The following is a 23,222-nucleotide window of genomic DNA, read 5'->3' as shown; positions in this document are numbered from 1 at the left end:
CATAAAAACCTAGCAAACATGGCCCCCAGCTGAAATCAGTTCCAATCCTCTAAGTGTCTAGGTTTGTTTTCATCAATTAAACAAAGGCACATGAAGACACATTTGCAGGTCCTTGGCCTCTATGGGCTACAATTGGTAAGTAAGTTGCCATTGGGACTGAAAACTCTACTGGAGGTGGACAGGAGCCTGTTACAAAACTAAAATAACCAAGATTTACCAAACTCCCTGTTACACATTCAAACCTCTCTTTGTGCACACGGCATCTACTGTGTCTTGCATCAGAAGAAGTGGGGATTCACCCACGAAAGCTCATGCTGCAAAACGTCTGTTAGTCTACAAGGTGCCACAGGATTCTTTGCGGCATCAACTGGGGCTCTAATAAATGGCAACCTTCCTTTAACACAGATCATTGTTCCTTGTAACTTTCAGATGCATTCGAATGGCAGCTGTTCAGAGGTCATGTGCTGCTAGTTCATGAGCAGCAGCAGAGTCTCTGTACGTTTCCCAACCGTAGAGCTGGGTGTGTCTGCATCCAAGTAACTGCAGAGTCAGTGTAGCACCAGACAGTTAATTGCACAGTCTCACTTTCTGGTCTCATTGATCATTTGGGTAGAAACAGCAACGGTTTGGTGGGTTTTGTTTTTTCCCCTTCGTTTTCTCCTAAGGAATGTGTGATCTTGAGCATGTTAGTTTAAGTTCCCTGTGGGTCAGGAAAATTCCATCTCCTTGAAATAGCTGGGGAAGTGACCTGTTTGTATAACCTAGAATAAAGGAGCTTTTGTAAAGCAGTTTCATCTTTAAATATGTTGGGATAAAAATAGTAAACAGTAAATTCCACAGCCAGACACCAGGCCAGGATCAATCGATGGGGCCAGGATCAATTAATTACAGAAGAAACAAACTCTTGGGAAGTAGCTGTAATTTGTCCCCAAACCTTTCCTTGTTCTCATATGCTATCAGGGATTCTCTTCTAGAGGGCAGAGTTAAGGTTATCTGGGCATGTACCCTCATTCTGTATTCCCTGTTTCTCCAGAGTTTGAGTTTTACTGAACTCGATGTTCTGGAAGGTAAGAGATAGTCACAGTCAAAGTTAATTCTCTGTTAACAAAGGTTTTGTTAGTGGCAAATAATGAGACTAATCCCTCATTGCGGTAATTCTACTGACTTCAATGTGCTCTTTCCCCATTTCTAGTTCCAAAAAAATAAGCAAATTAAAACAACCTTGAGAACTAAAATGCTGTGAGAAAGTGGAAATTTTAGTAGCTCAAATATTTCAGTTTCTTCTGTGTTTTGTACGTATGTAAATGGCACAACATATTAATTTATAAGCACATCTTTCCTAACTTCTTTAAATATTCTGTAGTACATTGACTAGATCCAGTGGGTTGTTCAATGCAGTGAGGTTTTCATGCATTGCCCAAAACATATTTTTTCATGCTATGTAAATGAACACAACTCATTGAACACAAAATTGTGTATTTCATGCTGTGAACTGTGTTGGTAGCTCAAATTAATAGGTTTGTTTTCTCTCTCTCTCTCTCTCTCCATGAAAAAAGGAAGAAACCATGAAAACACCCATGGGAGAGAGGGGGTTTCTGAGAGCTGGGGTAGATATGGAGATATTTATGAAAGGGGGAGAGGCCAAAGTAGGGCCTTTAGCTGGAGCAAAGGGGGAGGTTTTTTGTGCAGGTTCATTTCAGCCAGCCTCACATCCTGTAGTCCCTACTTCCCCACCCCCCCAACAAAGCCACCTGTGACTCCTGAGACAGCCCCACGTCAAAAACTGCAGAGCCCCCAGCACTCCCTCTCCTAGCTGGAATGAGGCTAATCATCTAGTGGAACTAGCTCTGCAAGGTTACTGGATGCAGTGGAAACAGGAGGGCTCTGAGTGTAAACCACAGTCTACCTAACCCATGTGGGGATGTAGCTCAGTGGTAGAGCACATGCTTTGCATGTATGAGGCCCTGGGTTCAATCCCCAGCATCTCCAAGTTCATTTTTACGGGAGTTTTGACCTGCTCCATTTCTGACCTGGGCCGGTTCACCCCTCCTTAGGCAACCTGGGGACCCCAAGCTTCCCCAGGATCACCATATTGATGCTGAACTTAGTGCGGACACCCGATCAGCACAGCCCTCTGCAGCCCAGAACTCCTGAGCTCAAGCGATCCACCGGCCTCAGCCTCCCCAGGAGCTGGGATCAAAGGCACCAGCCAGGGAGCCCGGCTTATTTTATGGCCTGGCAGCTGGAGCTTTAAACTCTGCTTGTGAGCTCTGTGCCTTGGCCAGACGGGGACAGCCTGGAACTGGGAAATGCTCCTGCTTCCCCCGCCCCCGTCTCATGTCGAGCTGCAGGTGCCGCTGTCCTCCCAGGTAAGATCCCGGATGTTTCAGTGCCCCCCATCCCCCGTCCAGGAGCCCAGGTGTCCGGGTACCTCTGCCCCCCATACAGAATCCTGGGTGTGTGGGTGTCCGTCCCTCTGCAGAGGATCCCGGAGTGTGGATGCCCTTGTCCCCTCCTACAACATCCTGGGTGTGTGGGTGCCACCCTCCCCCCCAGCAGATCTCTGGTGGGTGGGTCCCCAGGGTGTGAGTGCTCCCATCCCCCGATACAGGCTGGGGGGGGGGTATAACTGGCTCTCCCTGTCCTGCCCAGGCGGTGCTACAGCAGCTGTTCACAGGGGCAGCAGCCCCACTGTCACCCTGCAGCTTTAACCTGCTCCAGGGATGACCTGCTTCACCCTCCTGTGGGAGCCCGGGGACCCCGAACTTCCCAGAATCACCTGATTGATGCCGAGCTTAGCACAGACACCGGCTCAGCCTGGCAGGGAGCTGCCCTGAGCCCTGACAATCAGCTTCCCTCCGCCTCCTGCTGCACAGCGAGGATCCCACGCGAGAGGCTTTGGGCCCAGTTTGTTCAGGAGCATCCCAGGCTCCAGCTGTAAACTCTGCTGCTCAGTTCTAGTCTTTGGCCACACGGGGGCGGCACTAACGGTCCCATCTAAACGCTGTTTGCGTTCGACCCTTCGGATCGCAGATTGTAACCCGCGGGCAGATCTCTGAGTGCAGCTAAATCCTTCCCCAAACTAATCATTGAAGCAGCAGCTCCCGTTGGAAAGATCAGGATTTTTGCCTTTAAAAACAAGGGAAATGTCTACAGCGAGAGACTGAAGAAGCTCAATTGATTTCATTGACTCCATGAATGTTCCTCTGTGTCCCCCTAGGAGTCATGCCCCACTTTTTGGGAACCACTGAACCCTACTCGCTAAGCAGGGGCTAGTGATGCCAAAGCCCAGGGAAAGGGAGAACAAGTGCAGGCCCCCCAGCACTGGAGCCATGTGAAGGGGCTGCAGGAGAGGGGCAATGGCTGGTGGCCCAGGGAGTTAAGGGCAAAGGGGGCAAAGGAGGGGGCAGGAGTTAGGGGTGAAGGAGGTGCAAGGGTTGGGAGTGCAGGAGCTAGTGGTAAAGGGGGAGTGGGGATCCAGGGGCAATGGGGAAGTGCCAAAGTACAATCTTTGCCCAGGGCACCATTTTCCCTAATGCTGGTCTGAGCAAACAACTGGAAATGGCCCTTCAGTGAGACCAGAACCATAGTGTAGAAAAGCCCCTTTGTTAAGTGGTGGTGGCTGAGGGAGATGGGTTAGAAAGCAACAGGCATTTGTCTGTGGAGGTTTGATTCTTGCCTGCTGGGCAAGGCTGGTGTGTGGTGTCTCCATGGCTGCACTTTCAGTGTCTGATCTGCCACAGGGAGCCAAGTCTAGACATACTCAGAGGCTCTATGCCAGGGTTTCTCAAACTTCCTTTAACTGCAACCCCCTTCTGCCAAAAAAACCCCAACTTACTACATGACCCTAGAAAGACACACCTCTACACTGGGCACAGGCAGAGGAGACAAAGCCTGAGCCCTGCCCCAGTTAGGGGAGGGCAAAACCAGAGTTTGAGGGATTCAGCCCCAGGCACCAACAAGTCTAATGGCAGCCCTGGCGACCCCATTAAAACAGGGTTATGACCCACTTTGGGGTCCTGACCCACAGCTTGAGAACCACTACTCTGTGCTGATGGGAGAGAGTTTTCCTGTGGGTGCAGTTAATCCACTTCCCAAGAGGTGGCAGCTATGTCAGTGGGAGAAGCTATATCGGTGGGTTTGCCACATTTAAGAAGTTTAATCAAACCCCATTTTTAAAACCACCTGTGGTCTGGGAATGGCAAAGGACCTTGATGAAGCAGGGTCTGTCCTTCAAAGTGCTGGACATCATAGTTCTGTTGTCATGGGGATATTGCTCAGTGTTAAAGTGCTTGACTGCAGTTTAAGTGCTGATCACGTAGTCCTCAGTTCAAACCTGCGTGTTCTCTTATAACCCTCTTTCTTTTTTTTAAAAAAAACATTTTCATTTCCATTCTCCATTCTGTTCAGGGGCTCCTCTATACAGGAGTGCTTGATATCAACGGAAACACTCAACATTTCGCTGTCCAAATGCACAAAAACATAGCAAAGCTGTCCATCAGCTGAAATCAGTTCCAATCCTCTAAGTGTCAATTTATGTTTTCATCAGTTAAACAAAGGTATCATATGACTGTACATTTGCAGATCCCTCTTCTCCAGGAGCTGTGTTGTGCAGAAGAACAAGAGCCACATCCAGCTGCAGTTCAGGAATCTAATGACCAAAGAGCCAATAAATGTTCTGAGGGCTGAAGAAAAATGCCTTCTAGTGAGCTATTGAAGGAGCTCAACCTGTTTCGCTTATCAAAAGAAGATTGAAAGGTGACTTCATTGAAGTGTTGAAGGGCCTTAATGGAGAGAAAAGATTGGGTATGAAAGGGCTCTTGAATCTAGCAGAGAAAGGCATAACAAGACCCAATGGCTGGAAGGTGAAAAGAGACAAATTCATATTACAACTAAGGCACAAATATTCAACAGCGAGGATGATTCACCACAGGAACAAGCTACCAAGGAAAGTGGTGGATTCTCCGTCTCGTGACGTCATTTCATGAAGACTAGATGCCTTTCTGGAATGTGTTTACCCCAAAAGTAGCTAGTGTGTCATACAGGAGGCCTGTGATATGCAGGGGGTCAGGTTAGATGCTCTAATGGTCTCTTCTGGTCATAAAGTCGACTAATTTCTGAAAAACTGAGTGTAGCATTGGGAGCAGCATCTGATGTTTTCCTGTCTAGCCGGCTTGCTGCCTAGAACGAACGCTCCTTGTGTGGGGTGATCCACAGGGAGTAGCTCAAACCTCCAAAGTGCCTGGCCAGGGGCAGGACATTGGCACAGCAAGGGAGGGGTGTGGCAGTGACATCACAAAGGCTTTTTGCAGGACCTCAGACGATTGGTCAAAGGTGGTGGGGAGGTGGTGACCTCACAGAGAGATGCTGACATCAGCCAGGCAGGACAGGGGCGAGGGGCCAGGGAAACCTCAGAGACCCCTGTGGCTTTGCTTCAGCAAGTCTCCCTCTCCAGGTCTCTCTTTGAGGACTGAGAGAGTATTCGGCTTCACGGACGTGAGCGCCAGGAGGAACCTCTTTCGAGTTTTCTCCTTCCCTTTTAGTGATTTTAATAGAAAACAGCCGTCCCTGTTTAGAAGGTAAGAGCCTCCTCGAGGTTTGAAACCTGTTCAGTCTGATCCATCTGGTGACAGTTGAATTCTAGGCATGGAAAACACGAGCTTAAGGAGGCAGAATTTTATTCGGTACCTGGGATTTTTTCCCTTAAAATCACTGGGGACATTAGGGTTTGTTCTTTTTGTTTCACCTTTTCCTCCATCCCTCCCTCCCTCCTTTCTCTTCGTCTCTTGCTTCTTTTGTCCTTTCTCCTGTTCCCCTCCCAAAACCAGGAGCAGTGTCGGGGTGTGTTTGGGGCGGGGCAGAGAGGGGATGGGCGGCACTGGGGAGGGGTCCTCGGGGATGATGGGGGTGGGGGCAGAGAGGGGATGGGCGGAACTGGGGAGGGGGAGCTCGGGGGTGGTTGGGGCGGGGCAGAGAGGGGATGGGCGGCACTGGGGAGGGGGAGCTCAGGGGTGTTTGGGGGTGGGGGCAGAAGAGGGGATGGGCGGCACTGGGGAGGGGGAGCTCTGGGGTGTTAGGGGATGGGGGCAGAGAGGGGATGGGCGGCACTGGGGAGGGGGAACTCGGGGTTGAGAGCGGGAGCAGAACAGGGGATGGGCGGCACTGGGGAGGGGAGCTCGGGGGTGTTTTAGTGCGGGAGCAGAAGAGGGGATGGGCGGCACTGGGGAGGGGAGCTGGGGAGTGTTAGGGGCGGGGCAGAGAGGGGATGGGCGGCACTGGGGAGGGGATCTCGGGGTGTTGGGGCGGGGCAGAGAGGGGAGGGGCGGCATTGGGGAGGGGAGCTCAGGGGTTGGGGCGGGGCAGAGAGGGGAGGGGCGGCAGTGGGGAGGGGAGCCTCAGGGGTGTTGGGGCGGGGTCAGAGAGGGGATGGGCGGCAGTGGGGAGGGGAGCTCAGGGGTGTTGGGGCGGGGCAGAGAGGGGATGGGCGGCAGTGGGGAGGGGAGCTCTGGGTGGCGGTTGGGGCAGGGCAGGGAGGGGATGGGCGGCAGTGGGGAGGGAGTTCGAGGGTTGGGGCGGGGCAGAGAGGGGAGGGGCGGCAGTGGGGAGGGGAGCTCAGGGGTTGGGGCGGGGCAGAGAGGGGAAGGGCGGCACTGGGGAGGAGCTCGGTGGGGGTTAGGGGCGGGGCAGAGAGGGGATGGGCGGCAGTGGGGAGGGGAGCTCAGGGGGTTAGGGGCAGGGCAGAGAGGGGATGGGCGGCAGTGGGGAGGGGAGCTCGGGGGTTAGGGGCGGGGCAGAGAGGGGAAGGGCGGCACTGGGGAGGGAGGTCGGGGGTTGGGGGCGGGGCAGAGAGGGGATGGGCGGCACTGGGGAGGGGAGCTCAGGGGTGTTGGGGCGGGGCAGAGAGGGGAATGGGCGGCAGTGGGGAGGGGAGCTCAGGGGGTTGGGGGCGGGGCAGGAGGGGATGGGCGGCACTGGGGAGGAGCTCAGGGGTTGGGGGCAGGGCAGAGAGGGGATGGGCGGCAGTGGGGAGGGGGAGCCTGGGGGTGTTTTAGTGCGGGAGCAGAAGAGGGGATGGGCGGCACTGGGGAGGGGAGCTCGGGGGTGTTTGGGGGAAGAAGAGGGGATGGGCGGCACTGGGGAGGGGAGCTGGGGTGTTAGGGGCGGGGGCAGAGAGGGGATGGGCGGCACTGGGGAGGGGATCTCGGGGTTGTTGGGGCGGGGCAGAGAGGGGAGGGGCGGCATTGGGGAGGGGAGCCTGGGGGTTGGGGGCGGGGCAGAGAGGGGAGGGGCGGCAGTGGGGAGGGGAGCCTGGGGGTGTTGGGGCGGGGTCAGAGAGGGGATGGGCGGCAGTGGGGAGGGGTGCTCTGGGGTGTTGGGGCGGGGCAGAGAGGGGATGGGCGGCAGTGGGGAGGGGAGCTCTGGGTGGCGGTTGGGGCAGGGCAGGGAGGGGATGGGCGGCAGTGGGGAGGGGAGTTCGAGGTTGGGGCGGGCAGAGAGGGGATGGGCGGCACTGGGGAGGGGAGCTCGGGGGTGTTGGGGCGGGGCAGAGAGGGGATGGGCGGCACTGGTGGAGGGGAGCCTGGGGTTGGGGGCGGGGCAGAGAGGGGATGGGCGGCAGTGGGGAGGGGAGCCTGGGGGTTGGGGCGGGGCAGAGAGGGGCGGGGCAGAGAGGGGAGGAGCTCGGGGTGTTGGGGCGGGGCAGAGAGGGGAGGGGCGGCAGTGGGGAGGAGCCTGGGGGTTGGGGGCGGGGCAGAGAGGGCGGGGCAGAGAGGGGAGGGGAGCCTCAGGGGTTGGGGGCGGGGCAGAGAGGGGAGGGGCGGCAGTGGGGAGGGGAGCTCTGGGGGTGTTGGGGCGGGGCAGAGAGGGGAGGGGCGGCAGTGGGGAGGGGAGCCTGGGGGTGTTGGGGCGGGGCAGAGAGGGGATGGGCGGCAGTGGGGAGGGGAGCTGGGGGTTTGGGGTCAGGGCAGAGAGGGGAGGCGGCAGTGGGGAGGGGAGCTCGGAGGGGGTTGGGGGCAGGGCAGAGAGGGGAGGGGCGGCAGTGGGGAGGGGAGCTCGGGGGTTGGGGACGGGGAGGAGGAGGAGGGGCGGCATTGGGGAGGGGAGCTCAGGGGTTGGGGCGGGGCAGGAGGGGAGGGGCGGCAGTGGGGAGGGGGAGCTGGGGGTTGGGCTGCTCTGGAGCCGCGTCGCGCACGCGTCAAGGCCACGTGACGCCCTCTCGGAAACGCCGCTCTCCCGAGCCAGCCGAGGGGAGGGGGAGGCAGAGCCCTGACCCATGGGCGCGCGAGAAGCACCCTTCCCCGCCCAGTTCCAGTGCGAGGTTGGGGCTGCAGTGACCAGAGCCCCAGCAGGGTGCATGGGGGCTGCAGTGACCAGAGCCCCAGCAGGGTGCATCGGGGGCTGCAGTGACCAGAGCCCCAGCAGGGTGCAGCGGGGCTGCAGTGACCAGAGCCCCAGCAGGGTGCAGCGGGGCTGCAGTGACTAGACCCCAGCAGTGTCCATCGGGGCTGCAGTGACCAGAGCCCCAGCAGGGGGCATCGGGGGGGGGCTGCACTGACCAGACCCGCCAGCAGGGTGCATCGGGGGGGGGCTGCAGTGACCAGAGCCCCCAGCAGGGTGCATCGGGGGGGGGGGCTGCACTGACCAGACCCCCCAGCAGGGGGGCTGCCGGCCGTGGGGTTCCCTGTAGTCTGGTGCCATTCACAGGGAGACCCGCAATAGCCTGACCCCCCCACCCCTGTCCGAGCTCCCGCCCTGCCCCCCAGCCCACTGCCTCTTGAGCAGCCCCCTGCGGTGTCACCACTACCTCCCGGCTGTGTCCCCGCAGCTTCCCAGCCCCCAGCTCCTCCGGTGGCCCCCACACTTCCTCCCTGCAGCCTGCCCTGTCCCCTGAGTCCCAGCATCACCCCGACATCTCTCCAACCCACCTCCCCATCGCAGCCTCTGCCCCCAGTGCCCCGGCCCTGCTCCCGGGGCTTGAGAGGCCCCACCCCGGCCGCTCCTCCCCACAATGGGCAGCTGCTGGCGCTGAGGAAGGGGGTCTGGGCCAGGCCAGGTGCTGGGCCGATCCTGGTGAAAGAGAGACGAGCCGGCAAGGCTGAGAGGCCCTCCCTTGTCTGGGGGGGGGACAGGGGCTCCCACAATTTGGCCAGTGTCACCCTCCCCCATCCAGAGGAGACGTCCGCTCCCAGCAGGCCGTGCTCCATCTCCACCCCGCAGGGGGGAGCCCCCAGTCCAGCAGTGCCCCCCACCCCGCCCCCAACAGCAGCCAAGCCGGGAACCAGCCCCTTCACCCCAGCGAGGGCAGCAGGACTCCCTGCCCCCACAGCACCAGCCTCCCCATGTCCCCGGGGTGGGGTGGGAAGGGGGATTCCTTCTTCCCATTGCCCAGATCCCACCCCACCCCGGGCTGCCCAGACGGGAGCCAGGGGCTGCAGCAGTTGGCTGCTTCCCCAGGGCTACCAAGGAGCCGCCAGGAGAAGGGACGAGATTCTCCACGGCGCTGCAGCCGTTCACACTGGGACCCGTCTCACACGGGGGAAACTGAGGCACCAGGGAGGGCGAGATGGGCTGCACCAGCTCAGATTGGGAGTCTGTGGGAGAGCCAGGAATAGAACCCAGGAGTCCTGGCTCCATGGGCAGCTTGGGACTCCTCCACTTGGGAGGCTGGGCGGCCCGGACTGTGGCCCTGCCCCAAGGCCTGCTGCCACTCAGCCTCCTCCTGCCAAAGCCCCGCCCACCCGCCCCTCCACCCGCCCACACTCCCCTTCAGCCCCGCCCACACGCCCCCTCAGGACCTCTTTGTTCCACTCCCTGACCCCCGCCCACCTCTCACGTCTCTTCCCCCGAGGCCCTGCCACTTGTGCCTCTTCGCCCCCACCCCAAGGCCCCCCCCGCCTGCCTCTCTGCCGTTTGCACCCCCGGCCTCTCCCCCCACGGCCTCATGTGGCCGGATGGAGCTTGGGAAAGGGCGAAGTGAGGATGGGGCCTTGCGGGGGAGAGGACGCGCGGGAGCAGGGCCTCTGGGTGGAGCACGGGCCAGGTGCCTCCCCGGGCCCCTTATACCCACCGCCCCTGCCTGGCTCCCGGCCTCCCCGGCTCTAACCACTAGACCCCGCGGCACTGGGACAATTTGTATAGTGGGAGGTGCTGAGAGCCAGTGAACAAACCTGTAAACCCTGCACAGGATGGAAACCACTTCAAGCCAGGGGGTGCACAAGACTGGCCCCCACTCCCTTCCCAGAGCTAGCGGTGGGACCCGGATACCCTGGCTCCCAACCCCCACTCTAACCACTAGTCAGCACTGCCCTGCCACAGCTGGGGAGAAGAACCAGGAGTCCTGGCTCCCAGCCCAGCCGTGGGTGGAGCAGGACGTACTGGCCATGGGCTCAGCTGGGCATCGCTTACCATCAGGCTGGATGGTATCCCAGTGCTGACCTCCAGCCCCACAGCTCTGCTGGTGCCCCTCACTCCCGACCCGCAGCCCCTGTTATCCCAGTCCTGATCTCCAGACCCACAGCTCTGCTGGTGCCCCTCACTCCCGACATGCAGCCCCTGCTTTTCCAGTCCTGACCTCCAGACTCACAGCTCTGCTGATGCCCCTCACTCCCGACCTGCAGCGACTGGGCTTCCCGCGGAGCTCCCCAGTTACTGCGCTGCCAGTGCCCCTCACTCCCGACCCGCAGCCCCTGCTTTCCCAGTCCTGACCTCCAGACTCACAGCTCTGCTGGTGCCCCTCACTCCTGACCCACAGACCCCTGGGTTCCCTTCAGCTCTACCGGTGCCCCTCACTCCCGTCCCACAGCCCCCTGGGTTCCCCCCAGCTCTAGTGGTGCCCCTCACTCCCGACCCGCAGCCCCATAGGCGTCCACCAGCTCTGACGGTGCCCCTCACTCCCGACCCGCAGCCCCCTGGTCTCCCTCCAGCTCTGCCGGTGCCCCTCACTCCCGACCCGCAGCCCCTGCTATCCCAGTCCTGACCTCTAGACTCACAGCTCTGCTGGTGCCCCTCCCTCCCGACCCGCAGCCCCCTGGATTCCTCGCTGAGCTCCCCAGTTACTGCGCTGCTGGTGCCCCTCACTCCCGACCCGCAGCCCCTTAGGCGTCAACCAGCTCTGCTGGTGCCCCTCACTCCCGACCCGCAGCCCCTTAGGCGTCCACCATCTCTGACGGTGCCCCTCACTCCCGACCCGCAGCCCCCTGGTCTCCCTCCAGCTCTGCCGGTGCCCCTCACTCCCGACCCGCAGCCCCTGCTATCCCAGTCCTGACCTCTAGACTCACAGCTCTGCTGGTGCCCCTCACTCCCGACCCGCAGCCCCCTAGTCTCCCTCCAGCTCTGCCAGTGCCCCTCATTCCCGACTCGCAGCCCCTGCTATCCCAGTCCTGACCTCCAGACTCACAGTTCTGCTGCTGCTCCTCACTCCGGACCCGCAGCCCCTCCTATTCCAATCCTGATCTCCACACCCAGAGCTCTGCTGGTGCCCCTCACTCCCGACCTGCAGCGACTGGGCTTCCCGCGGAGCTCCCCAGTTACTGCGCTGCCAGTGCCCCTCACTCCCGACCCGCAGCCCCTCCTATCCCAATCCTGACCTCCAGACTCACAGCTCTGCTGGTGCCCCTCACTCCCGACCCGCAGCCCCTTAGGCGTACACCAGCTCTGACGATGCCCCTCACTCCCGACCTGCAGCCCCTGCTTTCCCAGTCCTGACCTCCAGACTCACAGCTCTGCTGGTGCCCCTCACTCCCGTCCCGCATGCCCCTGGATTCCCCGCTGAGCTACCCAGTTACTGCGCTGCCGGTGCCCCTCACTCCCGACCCGCAGCCCCTGCTATCCCAGTCCTGACCTCTAGACTCACAGCTCTGCTGGTGCCCCTCACTCCCGACCCGCAGCCCCCTCGATTCCTCGCTGAGCTCCCCAGTTACTGCGCTGCTGGTGCCCCTCACTCCCGACCCGCAGCCCCTTAGGCGTCAACCAGCTCTGACGGTGCCCCTCACTCCCGACCCTCAGCCCCTGCTATCCCAGTCCTGACTTCCAGACTCTCAGCTCTGCTGGTGCCCCTCACTCCCGACCCGCATGGGTCACCCCTGGAGCAGGTTAAAGCTGCAGGTTGACAGTGGGGTTGCTGCCCCTGTGAACAGCTGCTATAGCACCGCCTGGGCAGGACAGGGAGATCCAGTTATACCCCCCCCCAGCCTGTATCGGGGGATGGGAGCGCTCACACCCTGGGGACCTACCCACCAGAGATCTTCTGGGGGGGGAGAGTGGCACCCACACACCCAGGATCTTCTAGAGAGGGACAAGGGCATCCACACTCCGGGATCCTCTGCAGAGGGATGGACACCCACACATCCAGGATTCTGTATGGGGGGCAGAGGTACCCGGACACCTGGGCTCCTGGATGGGGGATGGGGGGCACCGAAACATCCGGGATCTTACCTAGCAGGACAGCGGCGCCTGCAGCTCGACATGAGACGGGGCCGGGGGAACCAGTAGCATTTCCCAGTTCCAGGCTGTCCCCATCTGACCAAGGCACAGAGCTCACAAGCAGAGTTTAAAGCTCCAGCTGCCAGGCAGCAAAATAAGCCGGGCTCCCTGGCTGGTGCCTTTGATCCCAGCGCCTGGGGAGGCTGAAGCCGGCGGATCGCTTGAGCTCAGGAGTTCTGGGCTGCAGGGGGTTGTGCCGATTGAGTGTCCGCACTAAGCTCGGATCCTGGGGAAGCTTGGGGTCCCCAGGTTGCCTAAGGAGGGGTGAACCGGCCCAGGTCAGAAACAGAGCAGGTCAAAACTCCTGTGCCGATCAGTAGTGGGGTTGCACCTGTGAATAGCCCCTGCAGCGTAGCCTGGGCAAGACAGTGAGACACGGTCTCTTTTAAGACCCCCCCCCCCCCCGCAGAGCCTGGCTGGGGGGATGGGAGCACCCACATGCTGGGGATTCTGACTTGGGGGGAGGGACGCCCCCCTGCAACACGGATCTTGAAAAGAGGAACAGCGACACCCACACACCACAGAACCTGGATGGGGGCAGGGGAACCACACACGGGAGCTAGTTCATGGGGTGGGGGACACACCCATATGCTCCATTGCACCATTCTTAATGAGAAGAACGGGGGCATCCGCACAACACGGATCCTTAACGGGCGGGGGGACACCCACACACTCCACTATTAACCAGGAGGGACAGGGGCACCAGACACCCCCAGTAGCGTGGAGAACACCCACATCCACCGGATCCCTCATGGGGGGTAAGACAGAGGGGATTGTAATGGGGCCCAGCGCACCCACGCACCAGGGATTGTTAAGGGTTGAATGGACAGGGACACCCACACACACTGAGATCACGTCCTTGGAGGAACGCAAACCCTCCACAGAAGGACCTGGTCTGTTCCATGATGGCAGCCCAGCCTGGGTGAGACAAAGTCTCCTTTTATACAGGCATGTCCCAGAGATCCTGACTAGGGGGAGAGAGACACCCACCCCCAGAGATCCTTAATGGTCTAGGGTGCACCCACACACCAGGGATTCTTATGGGTGGGAGGAATGGAGACAGCCAGACACACTGAGATCACTTCCTCCCAGGAGCCTGGGCCAGACAGGGAGACACAGTTCCCCTTTACATATCTGCCAGACAACCTTCCTCCCACTCCCTCCACACAATGTTCTTATCTGGAGGTGAAGCCAGGAAACCACATGGAGGATTCTTATCTGGGGTACTGGGGGGACCCACTTACCACCAGAGATTGTTAAGGGCAGGAGGAACAGGGACTCCCACCTCTGCAGCATGGGGGTGGGTCGCCTGCTGGGATCATCTGGGCATATTTCACCTCGTCAGTTCCCTGCCATTGCCTTGGGGGCCCCTTGTTCGCTGCCTCTGGTACCCAGTTTAGCCTCCTTCCTGAGGGCTGAAACGCTTTGATCTGTCTAAGGTCTGTGGGATCAATACGTGTCATGGTGTAATTCTGTGTTATTCGGGGGTCAGACTAGCTGAGCTAATGGCCCCTTCTGCCCTTAAACGCCATGAAAACATTTCCCTGGTTTCTCCTTGCACCTGACAGACACCACGGTGAGGGGCCCAATAGAAGATCCTGGACACAGCGCTCTGGCTCTTACGTTACTTGGGGACGTCAGCGCTTTCCTAGCAAAGCTGCTGCTAAAGCGCTGGATTTGGGGAACGGTTCGGCTCCGGTTCAGAGATCTGCCTGCGGGGTGTGAACCTGCCACGAGGAGCGGGAAACGCAACCAGCAACCGGAGGCGTTGGCTGAGCTCCGGGCTGCCCCCGTGTGGCCAAAGCTTAGAACTGAGCAGCGGAGTTTGAAGCTGGCGCTGGGAGGGACCTGAACACGCGGGGCACGAAGGCTCCTGCGTGTAACGCTTGTTGGGTGGGCAGCTGAGCGTAGCTGATTGCTGGAGTTCAGGGCTGCACCCCGGGGTGCTGAGCAGGTGTCTGTGCTCAGGTTGGCCTTGCTATGATGGTTTCTGGGAAGTTTGGGGCCGCCAGTCTCCCTAAAGAGAGGGGAACCAGGCCAGAAAAGGAGGCTTTCAAAACTCTGGTACAAATTGCCAGTGGGACTGACCCTGTGAAGAGCTGCTGCAGCCCCGCCAGGGAGATCCGGTCTCTCTTTGTGCAGCCCCCTCCTTTCCTCAGGACGAGGGTTGTGCTCAAAGATCTGTGCCCCGTGTTCTAACCTCCGTGTGAAGCGCGCAGAGCAAATAACCCACAGCGCATCAGCTCAGTTCCAGGCTCCACTTCCACTCACTCAGGCAAGATGGTGCAGAGCAGGGCCGGCTTTAGGCCTATTTCACCAATTCCTCCGAATCGGGCCCCGTGCCTAAGAGGGCCCCACGTCCAGTGAGAATCCCTTCCCTGGCTAGAGGCGCCTTTTTAATTTTTACTCACCTGGCGGCGCACTGGGTCTTCGGCGGCACTTCAGCGGCGGGTCCTTCAGTGCCTCCAAAGACCTGGAGTGAGTGAAGGACCTGCCACCGAAGACTCGGAGCACCACCCGGTGAGTACAAGCCCCGTGCTTCCTAAAGCCGTCCCTGGTGCAGAGGAGCCCCTGGGTGGCTGTGGGCCTGGGGAGGATGGCTTTTGATTTTTCGGCCTGACCGCTATGGGCAGCCAGGCCAAAAGTCAGATGGCCGGCTCTCCCATCCACCACGCTCATCAGGAGGCCTTAGTTGACCAGCTCGGAGAATGCGGGCATCGCCCCCCACTACCTCTCTCATGCAAAGCGAGCGCTCTGCCGCTTGAGCTAATTCCCCGCAGCTGGCCTGACTCTCAGGCACCGGGCAAAAAAAGGCAAGGGCTCTGTGGCCTTAAGCAGAACACAGCCTGAAATGGGGGGGAGGGGGGCGTGCTACCCAGAGCTGGGGAAGGGGGTCCGAGTCCCAGCCACGCTCCTCGGCACAAACACCAACGCTCCCTCCCTGGAGTGTGTCTGGGCTGAGAGTTAGCCCCTGAAACAAGCACCAAACTTCAGAAGACAACGCAGGGATAGATCACTTGACGATTGCCTGCTCTGGCCATTGCCTCTGAAGCGCCTGGCATCGGTTACTGTCAGAAGACGGAATAGTGGCCTAGATGGACCATCGGTCTCACCCAGGAGGGCCGTTCTTATCTTCACCACTTTCCTCTAACCCAAGCAAAGCCAGAAGCAGGCCCAGCTCAGCAACTCTAGCAGACTCCCTGGCCTCTGGCCCAGCATACAGCAAAACGACCCTGCCTCCGCCAGGATAGACAGCCACCGACTCCCTCTTCCAGACCAACGCAGCCCTTCCCTGCTTTGGCTGTCTCCAAGCTGTCTGCGTGCTTTGCTCTGCTCTGCTCCACGGCTGCCATGCTGCCTGAGATCAGGAGGCTGCGAGGTCTCACGGTCTCAGCTGAGCTGGTATCGCGTGCCACCCCGCCCATCTCCTCATTCCCTTCATGGACCCCTGGGATGTGAGTAATTCTGTATTTGAGTGGCTCTCCCTCCCGGCCACTGAGCTTGGCGTAGACTAGCAGGGAGGGAGGAGGAAAGGGATTGTGCTCCAGTGAGAGCTCAGAAAGAAAGGTGCAGGTCCCCCACCAGAGCCCAGCCCAGCAGAGCAGAGCAGGCTGGAGAATGTGTGTATGGGTCTGACTACTTCTCCCATGCTCTTCCATTTGAGCTAACTTCCCCCAGCTGTCTCCAGCCTCCCAGTCAGCGCAAGGGGGAGAAGGGCCGGGGAGGAAGAGCTTTGTGCTCCGCAAGGGCTGGCTTTTTGGGAGGCCAAGCGGGGAGAGGGATGGAGGCCACTGGAGGAGCTGAGCCGGCTGACTGTCCATGGCTTCTAAAAGAAGGGCAAGAGAAGGTCCTGCGGCTGCCTTGCCACTGGAGAATGCGGGCATTGATCCCGCTGCCTCTCGCATGCGAAGCGAGCACTCTACCACTTGAGCTAATTCCCCTACCTTGGCAAGTGCTGTCTTGATCCATTCATTCGATAATGGAGGCCACATCGTTCCCCGCGCCAGCCGGTGACTCCTTCCAAAAGGGTCAGGCAAAAGAGGGCTTCCCATAGGCTGGCTAGCTCAGCTGGTTAGAGCGTGGTGCTAATAACGCCAAGGTCATGGGTTCAAGCCCCATGCTGGCCACTCGGGGTGCAGGAGGGAGAGGGTGGCTTCTGGTCTTTTGGCTGACTGCTAGGGGTGGCAGAGGCCAAAACCAGGTGGGCCGGGAGCGGGCAAGAGCCCTGCTGGGCGCAGGCGCCGGGCAGGAGGAGGCTCCGGACACCTCCTTGGGCTCTCCTCCCTGGGCTCCTCGCTCCACCTGCTGCCTGAAAGGAACTTGGGCCCGGGGAGGAGACGGGTGAGCCCGGCCGGCTGCCTTCCAGGCTCATAGGAGGCCAGACTTGAGCTGCCCGCCCGCGAAGCCAAAATCGCAGGCCTGCCGGCTCACCCCCATTTCCACAGAGGGTTGACCTGATGGCCCGAATTCTTGCCAGCCGCCAGCTCCACCCAAATGGACCCGACGCCGGATCATGCTCCCCAGCCCAAGCCACAGAGGAAGGCTTAATCCTCAGCACCCCAACCTAGGGGAGAGGCTTCACACTCCGCCGGCGCAGGGTGACCTTTGGGACTTCCCTGGACACCATCCTCCCACCGCCCACAGCCAGACCCCCCAAGCCCACACTCGAGCCCACACCTCCGACAGGAAGGAGCAGGAGGACCACTCCACCCAGGGGCACCACCACTCAAAGTCAGCTTCACTTCCTTCTTCTTCTACCCCTTTCCTCCCAAGTTATGCGCGCCTCACGGGATCCGGCCCTGGGAAGACGCAGGCACGGCACTCTGACTGGCGCAAGCCAAACGCCCACACCGAGAGTTTAGCACGGGCTCTTGAGGCACTGGAGGAACCCCATGCAGACGCACTGACGGAGCTAAGCTTTACGGCCAAGGGCCCTACCTGTGCAGAAAGCCAACTTGCTTGTGAAAAAGACGCCTCTTTAGGCTCCCCTTCCAAACTTCCAAATGCCTCCAAATGGGAAAACACACACACTGAAACACCCAAACGGTCCTAACGCTGGGGCCAGGTGAAAAAGAAAAGCAAGGAAAAGATTTCTAAATGGCCACCCTGCCAGAGTCGTACAGCTCCGCAAGTGAAACCCGTGGGAGGGACATTACACAGAAAAGGGGAATGGAAAGCTGCCCAAATTGAGATGCTGTGGAAAGCTACAGCCCCATCGCTACTCCTACTCTGCACACTTCTTGCAACAGCTGATGAACGGCCAGGTGCTTTTTGCATCCAAGCCCACACCAGGGAAAGACCTTGAGAAGCTTCCCGTGGCTTGCCTGGTTCAGCTGGTCAGAGTGTGGCACTCGTGGAGGCAAGATGGTGCAGAGGAGCCCCTGGGTGGCTGTGGGCCTGGGGAGGATGGCTTTTGATTTTTCGGCCTGACCGCTACGGGCAACCAGGCCAAAAGTCAGATGGCCGGCTCTCCCGTCCACCACGCTCATCAGGAGCCCTTAGTTGACCGGCTCGGAGAATGCGGGCAGCGTCCCCCACTACCTCTCACATGCAAAGCGAGCGCTCTGCCGCTTGAGCTAATTCCCCGCAGCTGGCCTGACTCTCAGGCACTGGGCAAAAAAAGGCAAGGGCTCTGTGGCCTTAAGCAGAACACAGCCTGAAATGGGGGGAAGGGGGGCGTGCTACCCAGAGCTGGGGAAGGGGGTCCGAGTCCCAGCCACGCTCCTCGGCACAAACACCAACGCTCCCTCCCTGGAGTGTGTCTGGGCTGAGAGTTAGCCCCTGAAACAAGCACCAAGCTTCAGAAGACAACGCAGGGATAGATCACTTGACGATTGCCTGCTCTGGTCATTGCCTCTGAAGCGCCTGGCATCGGTTACTGTCAGAAGACGTGATAGTGGCCTAGATGGACCATCGGTCTCACCCAGGAGGGCCGTTCTTATCTTCACCACTTTCCTCTAACCCAAGCAAAGCCAGAAGCAGGCCCAGCTCAGCAACTTTAGCAGACTCCCTGGCCTCTGGCCCAGCATACAGCAAAACGACCCTGCCTCCGCCAGGATAGACAGCCACCGACTCCCTCTTCCAGACCAACGCAGCCCTTCCCCGCTTTGGCTGTTTCCAAGCTGTCCATGCTAAACTCTCGGTGTGGGCGTTTGGCTTCCGCCAGTCAGAGTGCAGTGCCTGCGTCTTCCCAGGGCCGACTCCCTTTTTGACATTTCCTTTTTCTCTGGCACAGGGAGTGACCTATGTCTGGATTCTCCCTGTCTCCCATCAGGTGTTGGGATGGTGAGTGAGAACGAGGAGGAGAATCCCCAGCAGGAAGATGCTGAGCAATTACAACCCACTGCCCCGCTCCTGCACTCCCTTCACCCCTAACCACTGTGCCGCGTCCTGCACCCACGTGGGGACACTGACCTGTGTGCATGGAGCAGCTGGCATTGCTGCCTGCTCCTCCCTGGAATGCTGCTTCTCCGGGCACCCCGAGGGGCTGCGGGGGCAGGGTGATAAGCGACATCATCCGAGCTCCCTGCATCCAGGTCACTTTCCTCAGCCGGGCTGCATCAGGGGGGGCAGAGAGCAGCAGCTTCTGATGCTCCCGTCACAGCACCAGGTGGGGAAAGTGACCAGGACGCATTGAGCACGTAGTGTTGCTCCTCGCTCCCCACAACCCTCTATGGGGCCATGGACGAGCATTGGGGGCAGGGGAGAGCAGTGAGCACCTTTGCACTGGCACATGGTGCCCTTTGACCCCTGGAGCCCTGGGCGGCTGCCGGGGGCCCCACCCCTAAGGCTGGCCAGGCTCCCCAGCACGAACAGCAGAGACACAGGGAGACTGGCCACCCACTGAGCAGTGGTAGCCTGGGCGGCTCGTAATGGAGGCTCGGGGGGCTCAGCCTCCCCAAACCTTGCGTCGCCAAGGGGACAGTGGGGCCCATGACTAGGGGCCCTGGCCAAATTGGGCCCCCCTGGAAAAGTCTCCCCCATGTTGGCCCCAGGGCTGGAGGAGCTCCCACTCCCTGCTACGGCCCGGGGGCTGCAGCAGAGCACAGAGCTTCTCTGGTCTCGGGGCCGCAGCGGGGCAGGGGCAAAGGAGTGATAGGGTGGGGCCAGTGGGGGAAGGGGTGGAACAGAGGTGACAGTGGATGGGGCTGTGTGTGGAAGGGGGCAGAGCCACAGACAGTAATGGGGGGTCATGGTTCCAGTTCTGGAGCCCATGCACTTGTTCTCCCTTCCCCGGGCTTTGGCATCACTAGCCCCTGCTTAGCGAGTAGGGTTCAGTGGTCCCCAAAATGTGGGGCATGACTCCTAGGGGGACACAGATGAAGTTTCATGGGGGCACCTCAGGGCCCAAGCCAGCCCCCATGGAGGGCAGGGAGATAACACCACTCAGCCCCACCTCTTCCCCAGCTCTTCCCCAACCCCACCCTCAGCCTGGGCCCCTGACTCCCATCCTGGCCTTGACCCCCTTACCCCTGTTTGCACCCCCTCCCCAGCAAGCAACAGCCCCACTCCCAGCCCCTGTTTTTGACAATGGCTTCCGAGGGGCCACAACCATGGATGTCCTCAATCACATCTATGCAGTCCAATAAAAGCTATTCCTCACCCACCCACCCCTCCATCAGGACGGACTAGGTATGTTCTGCTGCCCTTCACTCATGCAGGAAGGATAATAACATTTCATTCCACTCAATCCTAAAGTGATTTGTAACCCACCACCAGCCAAAACTGCTCATTTTGTGGAAGCGGCCCCATCATGCTGCATACCTAGGCAGAGTAGGTGTGTCTGTGCAAACACAGTTTGTTCCTAAAGTCTTTCCCCCAGCTCATTCAGCCCCTGCTTATGCTTAGTATTTAAAAACTCCATATTGGCCCTATCACTGCCGACCTTAGATTTCTCCTCCTGTCCCTTTTTTTTCGCTAGTTCAGGTGAGGTGGCTGAGTGGTTAAGGTGAAGGACTGCTAATCTATTGTGCTCTGCATGCATGGGTTCAAACCCCTTTCTCATAGGATGTGTTTAGTCTTCAGACCTTCTTTATTTATAGACAACCATCTACCCCTTTGGTACAATGACAGATCAAACTAAAACCTTCTCAGAAACTCAGACCCTCCTTGCTTTAAATAAAATGTCTAAATCCCAGATTTTTAAAGAAATTCTCTAGTCCCATATTTCTTAGTTTTTATCTCAAAAGGTAACATCCTCATCATCTCCCCCAAACACCCCAGGACCTCCCCAAATTATTAAAATATCCTCAACCCGAGCAAGGCTACAACAGTGAACCAGAGCTAGTGTCTAGGACAAGCTGTTCTGAAGGAGGCAACTCAAACATTTTCTCCCTGTTTCCCTTGGCAAAGTCTGACTGAGAAAACAAAATTCCCCAAACTGAAAATTTTCTGCTGAGAACCCAATACTAGTCTGTTTGGAGACTGGTTTGAAAGTATTATTGTTATTATTCGCTTCTGATTTCTGAATCAGTTCAGTACAGTCTTTGTCCTCCCGATGTGTTTCCAGATGTTGAGTTGTGGGGGAGAGAGGCCAAGTCATGATGTCTCTACCCTTCTTTCATAGATTCTTCCGACTTGCTAGGAAGCTCCTTTGCTACGATGTGAGTCAAGCAATGTCCATTTTTGCTGTGCTATCTCGGAGAAGTATGCATTGTACACAGTTCCTGGGATAGTCCTTGGGAGTGTGGATACCTTCAATGGGCCAGCAGCAAGTCTGGCTCCTCCCTTGTCACACCTGAAAGGCTGGTGGGGGGCATTTTGAAACCTCATATTTCAGTAACGCACACAGAGCAAAACTTCATAACTTCCCAACCAATGCGAGCACACACAATCCAACAAGATATTAATGTTCAACAGATCAAGACTTTTGAAATGATACCTCACCAGGCAGACTTTGTACAAACCATGTCATCATTATATGAGAGTGGTGAATATGGGGCTTCCAGGTGCTGCTTTGAGCACAGTGTGCCACACCTGGGTTTACACTGCAATGGAGACGTACCTTAGAGTCCATCTCTCCTGGGAAAAAGATGGCAGCAGGGCTGGCCTGGGTCATCTGACTTGGGCTCATGGAGCTAAAGCTGAGGGGCTAAAAACTGTGGTGCAGATATTTGTGTTCACACTGAAGCCTGGGTTCAGAAACCCTCACTCTTCATGGGGCCTCAGAGGTTGGGTTCAAGCCCATATGTCTGCACTGTAATTTTATAGTCTTGCAGCCCAAGCCCCATTACCCTGAGTCAGCTGACCCGGGCTTTGCGACAGGTGCCCTGGGTGTGTTAATCACAGTGTAGACAACATTAGGCTACGTCTCCAGTGCAATGAAACACCCTCGGTTGGCCCGTGTCGGATTAATCAGAGCCATGTGGCTTGGTCTGGAGTAAAGTTGCAGTGTCCGTGTCTGGGCTCAGGCTCAGTCCCCTGCTCTAGGAGCCCAGAAGGTTTGGAGGGAGTTTAGCGAGTGGAAATGGTAAAACCGCAGGGAAGTATTACCATGGACTTGATGGCATTTCTCCTTTGTTCTGTCTGCTCTGAGGCAGGGACAAAAACACATCCTGCTGCATTCGTTATTTCATAGGGTGGTTTAGGATTTTCATTCTCAGACACTGGGCTCAAAGCAGGACTCAACCCTCGGCATAAACTAAATGAGCTGCCCACAGATTCTGGCAGCTGCAAAGAGCCATTTGGTGGGAGAGCTCAGACCTGCCCCTGTCCCAGAGGGAGGGGGTCATCTGTGTGGGGACTGGACCACTGACCTATCAGCCCCTAACTCCCAAACGTTCAGTAATTCTATTATCAGTGCCTGTGAGTGTAATTTAAACCATAAGAAAAACCACACTGGGCCAGACCAAAGGTCCATCTCACTCTGAATCTTGTTTTCTGACAGTAGCCAATGCCAGGTGCCCCAAAAGCATCTCAACAAGGCACCACTGGGAGTTGAACCCAGGATCTCCTGGTTTATTAAACAAGGGCTTTAGCCAGCTAAGAAAAGCAAAAGTGAATCTTGCCTTAATGGGCCGCTGACAAAAGCACCCCAGAGAGAAAAGCAACAGGCTAAAAAGAAACCTAGCAGCTGTTGAAGTAGTTGAGCTGGGCGAGACTAAAGGTCTGTGGTTCAATCCCAAGCTTTGGGGGGGGGGCCTCTTCTTTCCCCCTTTGTGCAAGGGTGGGCTGTTCCTTAGACTGCCACAAATCCCTCATTTCAGGCTATGCAGCAGGAAAAGGCAGCATGGGCTTCTTCACCGAGTTGGCCCACCTGACCTTTCATTCTTCTCTTGCTCTTTGTCAGCAAGGGGAAGAAAAAGAAGCTCCCCTTCAAGCAAGGTTCAGAAGGGGGATGTAAGGATGACTTCCTGAGCACCGGCTCCAGTCCTCTGCTCTGCCAGCTGACCTATCGAAGGGCTACCACCACTCGCTCTGTTTCCCCATTGGTGTGTGTCAGGGCAAGCATCAAACAAGTAAATAGAGTTTCTGTAGTGTCATGGTTATCACATTTGCTTAACATGCAAAAGATCTCTGGTGCAGAAACATGCTGGCTTCCTTTTCTCAGATCCCCTTGCTGTTCAGGAAGGTGCTGCTCCTTCTGCTATTGGCCTGTCTCTGGGATAACTCCAACTCTCACATGACAGATGGTGCTGACGTCAGTGGAGAAAGCACCTTGGCATCAGTCTGGAGAACCTAGAGGAGTGCGGTGTGTCACCTTTTGGAGGCTTGTGGCTTGGCCTCCTCTGCCCGTGGAGTTG

At 58.3% G+C, this 23,222-nt stretch overlaps 1 protein-coding gene and 3 non-coding genes across 4 annotated transcripts in view; 3 read left to right on the top strand and 1 right to left on the bottom strand.

The window, feature by feature from the left end:
• The window catches only part of LOC120375611 (zinc finger protein 850-like), a gene marked incomplete at its 3' end in the record, with an annotated part of 610,246 nt that overhangs the window by 556,077 nt on the left and 30,947 nt on the right, over window positions 1-23,222 (top strand). Inside the window, exon 9 of the mRNA XM_039496347.1 lies at window positions 12,652-12,670. Within this exon, the coding sequence (XP_039352281.1) occupies window positions 12,652-12,670 (19 nt within the window). The remainder of the gene's footprint in view (window positions 1-12,651; window positions 12,671-23,222) is intronic.
• TRNAA-UGC lies at window positions 1,918-1,989 on the top strand. The gene has a single exon. It is a non-coding gene; the product is annotated as a tRNA-Ala (tRNA).
• On the bottom strand, window positions 16,349-16,421 carry TRNAA-CGC. Its single transcript has one exon. It is a non-coding gene; the product is annotated as a tRNA-Ala (tRNA).
• TRNAI-AAU lies at window positions 16,534-16,607 on the top strand. Its single transcript has one exon. It is a non-coding gene; the product is annotated as a tRNA-Ile (tRNA).

Source organism: Mauremys reevesii, linkage group 12 (genome assembly GCF_016161935.1).
Source record: "Mauremys reevesii isolate NIE-2019 linkage group 12, ASM1616193v1, whole genome shotgun sequence".
In the NCBI taxonomy this organism is placed as follows: Eukaryota; Metazoa; Chordata; order Testudines; family Geoemydidae; genus Mauremys; species Mauremys reevesii.
Note: the sequence above shows the minus strand (reverse complement) of the source record. Positions and strands in the feature narration are given on the sequence as shown.